The following is a 4,354-nucleotide window of genomic DNA, read 5'->3' on the forward strand; positions in this document are numbered from 1 at the left end:
GGGCCCGACTCCCCCCCCGGCCCCCCTCCCTCCTCGGGGCCTGCCCTCCCTCCCCCCCCTCCCCCTCCTCTCCCCCCCTCCCCAACTACTTGTTTTTTTTTTTAAAAAAAAAAAAAAAAGAAAAGAAAAGAAAATAACCATCATTCATAATACCAGTAACCAAGAGACAATAGCTATTAATGTTTTCTGTACCTTCTTCCATTCCTAACAATTTGGATGAAAATCATTTGGTCAGAAACAAAATTGGTATTCTTTATGCTCCTTTTTGCCTGTGTAATTTTCAGATTTTTCTGTAATGAGCTTTGCTTTTGTGATAAAAAAAAAAAATAAAGGAATGTATAAAATAGAATGAATGTTTGTACAAACTAGGACTGTATAGAGTAGGAGCTATGTCTTGTTCATACCAGGTACCTTCGGTTCCCAGAACAATGCATGGAACACAGTAGTTACTCCAAATGTTTTTTGAACAGCTGAGATTTTCACCAGAAACCAGTGAGCGTTGCTTACAAACACAGAATGTCTGGGTATTATATCCCTCTCTCATTTCTTTTGGTAAACAGTTCATTCTATCACACAGAATCACTTTTGCTGTCTTGCTATATAAGACAGATTGAATTCAAATTCCAAGTCCAACACTCACTAGCTATGTAACCTTGGCAAGAAACCACCATTCTCTACCTGAGCTTCCTCATGTGGTAAGCACCCGTCCTGGTACTGGGGATATAACAAAACAAAGATCCTGCAACTTATATTTTAGTGTAGCGAGAATAACCTATGAATAAACATTTTTCGGGTGGTGAAAAGCATCATGAGAGAAAAGATAATAGAGTAATAGTAATAGTAGAATGCAATTACCTGTGTAAGGGGGGCATGGGGTATGTTGGTATTTTTTTGAAAAAAATTTTATTTATTCATTTGAGAGAGATAGCAAGATTTAGCATGAGCAGCAGAGGGCGGGGAGGACAGAGAGATAAGTAGACTCCCCGCTGAGCGGGGAGCCTGGAGCACCTGCCCGCTGGCCTTGATCCCAGGATCCCCAGATCATGACTGGAGCCGAAGTCAGACACTTAACTGACTGAACCACCTCGGCACCCTGGTATGTTGCTATTTTATAAAAGATGGTCAGGGACTGGCTAGAGGCTTCAAAAATATCCTAGTGCCTGTGTTTTTCAAACTTCAAGTTGTGACTAAGTGTGATCATAAAAGTGCAAGGGACAGGGTAATCTGTATATTTTTTAAATGAAATAAAATACCAGACTGCATCACACATATTAAAGGTCAGCATGGTTTGGTGTAACCTGTTTCAGTTTATAATACAAGTAAAACACAGTAGGCATGGAGAAAGTGGTGGCTAACAATATAGCAACTTCGATGTAAGCAGTCTTAGGGAAAGGTACCTAAACAGGGCCTCTCTTGGGTAAGAGAGCCCATACTTTAGGAATGCACCTGTTCATCTTGCTCATTTAGCAGACTTAGCTTAGTGCAAGAGAGACAAAAACACAGAGAAGGTGGGAGAAAAAGGACCAGAGGTAAAAAGTTGGGGTGAAAAACAAAAACAAAACTGAACAGTTTAGCAAACTGAAGGAAAAGGTATTTCCTTTTTGAGGCAAAAAAAAAAAAAAAAAAAAAAAAAGGACCTGACTGGAAAAACAAAAACAAAACTCAAAAAATTAGAAAAAAAGGATTAACAGATTCTCCTTAGGAACAACAACAACAACAACAACAAAAATCCAAAGCTAATAAAATATGTTGTACATGATACTTTTGGATTAAGTATATGATAGTGCCTGAGTATTCTCAGAAACTCCTGAAATATCTACTTCATACTTCTGCCTCTGACCCTCAGTGAGGTGGACAGAATAAAGATTTTAAAGCCATAATGTCTGTGAAGATTTCTTTCAACTATTTACACATGTAATAGTTTTTGGAAATCATGCCTACTGATCAAAAGGGAAACTGGAAATTGGCAAGCCATCTCTTGCTGTGTACATGAGGACATTCCCACTGAAGCAAAGCCCTTAAGACAATTATTCTAGAACAAGTTGGACAAACTATAGAGTCCTCTGGCTAAATATAACCCACCACTTGCTTTTGTATGACTCGGAAGCTAAGAATGATTTTTCCATTTTAAAGTAATTGTAAAACAAATCAGAATATTTTATGGCACGTGATATTTATATGAAAATTCAGTGAAAATTTATACGAAATTTCCGTGTCTATAAACTTTTATTGGAATACAGCCAGGTTCGTCCATATTGTCTGGGGTTGCTTTCTCACGGTAAGGTGGCAGAGCTGAGTAGTTGCTCCCAACGCCTAAAATATTTACTCTGGCCCCTTTCAGAAAAACGTTTGCCAACCAGTGTTCTAGAATACAAGAACTGTGCTATTTAAACACCTTCCAACCCTTGTCCCTCTCTAGCCCAGGCCTTTTATGCCCAGCCCTGCCCCAGCTTTAGCCCCTAACAAGATTCCTGGGCCTGACATGAAGGCAGAGTGTTATAATAATGAATTGTACCCTATTGGAAAGTAGAGACACCAGACAGTAAATTTCTACATAAAGTAATATTACTGGTTCTGCCACCGACTACAGTAACGTGTGTGTTTGTTTCCCGATCAGAAAAGTGGACATGACAGAGGCAACTGAACAATTTTGTCTGAGGATCACCACGGTCATTCTCATGAAAGCACTTGGAAAATACCAAAGCAGCGAACGTTCTGAATTGCTTTTGCAGGGAGAGTCCCTCTCCGAGTCTGGGTGTGCACTGAGGCTCCCTTTGCACGCAGGCATTTTGGCCACCTCCCCCCACCCGGTACCATCTCGCCCTTCGGGCCCTGCAGCCTCCTTTCTCTGCATTCCCACGCACTCCTCAGGGGCTACCAAATTCCAAGGTAGAGCTGCGCTCAAGCAAGCCATCCCTGGTCAGTTTAGGGCAGCTCTCCCCAGCTTCGCCATCGTGGAGTGGGGTCGCCCCAAACCCCTGCAGGTGACAAGAATGACTCAGCAGGGGTTCGGACTGGGGCAGAGACAAGAACGCTGGGGTAAGGACAAAATTCTCTGCAGTTCGAGAGGGCGCAAATCATTTTAAGGACCCAAATGTGCAAACAAACGAAAATGCAATTCAAGTCAGCTTTGAGCTGTCGGCGGCCTGTGCCAGTACAGGCCGCAGGTTTAGCCTAATAGGGAGGCCCGGCGGCTTCAGCAGCCAAAAGACGCTCGCGGCCTCTGTAAAAGGTTCCCTTCGCCTCCAACGAACCCCACCTTAGCTCGACCAGGCCCAAGGAGGGAAACCTTCCAGGGTGCACAGAACTGCATGCCCATGATTATCGGGGAGACTTTGAGGGCACAGTAATCTCTCGAGACTAGAAACCATTTTCCTCCCTCGCTCTGAGATTTTGCTTGGCTAAGCGGTGGCAGTCTCCCTGCCCCCCTCCTACCCCACCGCCACAGCCGCTGCAAGCAGCCACGCCCCGCGGCCCCGGGGCTTGCGGGCCCCCGCGCAGCCCGCACGCCGCGCCCCCATCCGCCCCACCCCCGCGCGCCCCCATCCGCCCCACCCCCGCGCGCCCCCATCCGCCCCCGCGCCCGGCCCTGGGAGCGCTGGGCGAGTCCTCGCGCCTGCGCCTCGCCAACTTCCTGCCGCGGAACGCCCCGCCCACCCCCAGAAGCCCGCCTCCAAATGCCGCGTGAAACCTGCCGGACGCACCTCATTGGTTGAAACGACCGAGCCGTTGGCTCCCAGGCCCGCCTCTCCGCCGCCTCTCACTTTTCCCAGGGCGGATGCGCCTGCGCTCAGCTGCCTGGGCGGGCTGGGAGGCGCGGGTTGAAAAGTCTCGTTCCAAGTTTGGAGAGAGAGAGAAGAGCGCCTCAGACCTCGGTACCCGCGAGCGGGGAGGAGGCAGGAGAGAAAGACGCAGCGTTTGGGGAGCACCCAAGCTGTAAAACGGAGCTCACGCTTCGAGAGCTAGAAGAGTGTGACGCGCCAGGGCGAGGCAGGAGCGCCTGCGTTTGGTCTGCTGTTGGCTAGCGAGGGGAGTCCGAGGCGGCGGCGGCGAGGGGCGAACGACCCGACGCAAGATGGCGAGTAAAGAGAGTAAGAGGCCCTGCGGGGCGGCGCGCGCCGGGACCGCGGGGGGCGGCGGGCGCGCGAGGCCGCGGCACGCGCCGGCGAAAGGCGCGAATTGGCGTGAGGAGCAGGGGGCGGGGCCGGGCGCGAGGCTAGGCGCGCGCCTCGAGGGGCCTACTCGGGACGGGACCAAGGCGCGGAGGGCTCCGAGCACTTCCGGAGCCGGCCGCGGGGCCGCGGGGCCGCGGGTTGGGCCCCCTTCCCCCCCCTGCCCCCCCCACCCTCCCCCC

The 4,354-nt window shown here is 49.7% G+C and overlaps 1 protein-coding gene across 2 annotated transcripts in view; it reads left to right on the forward strand.

Moving 5' to 3' along the window:
- Positions 1-3,789: 3,789 nt before the first annotated feature.
- Positions 3,790-4,354, forward strand: part of RBBP7 (RB binding protein 7, chromatin remodeling factor) — a 22,329-nt gene continuing 21,764 nt past the window's right edge. Inside the window, exon 1 of one of the 2 annotated variants that reach the window (XM_059384806.1) lies at positions 3,790-4,091. In XM_059384806.1, coding sequence (XP_059240789.1) covers positions 4,076-4,091 — 16 coding nt within the window. In that variant the 5' untranslated portion in view covers positions 3,790-4,075. The remainder of the gene's footprint in view (positions 4,092-4,354) is intronic. The other variant, XM_059384805.1, reaches the window with a different exon arrangement.

This window comes from Mustela nigripes, chromosome X (genome assembly GCF_022355385.1).
Source record: "Mustela nigripes isolate SB6536 chromosome X, MUSNIG.SB6536, whole genome shotgun sequence".
In the NCBI taxonomy this organism is placed as follows: domain Eukaryota; kingdom Metazoa; phylum Chordata; class Mammalia; order Carnivora; family Mustelidae; genus Mustela; species Mustela nigripes.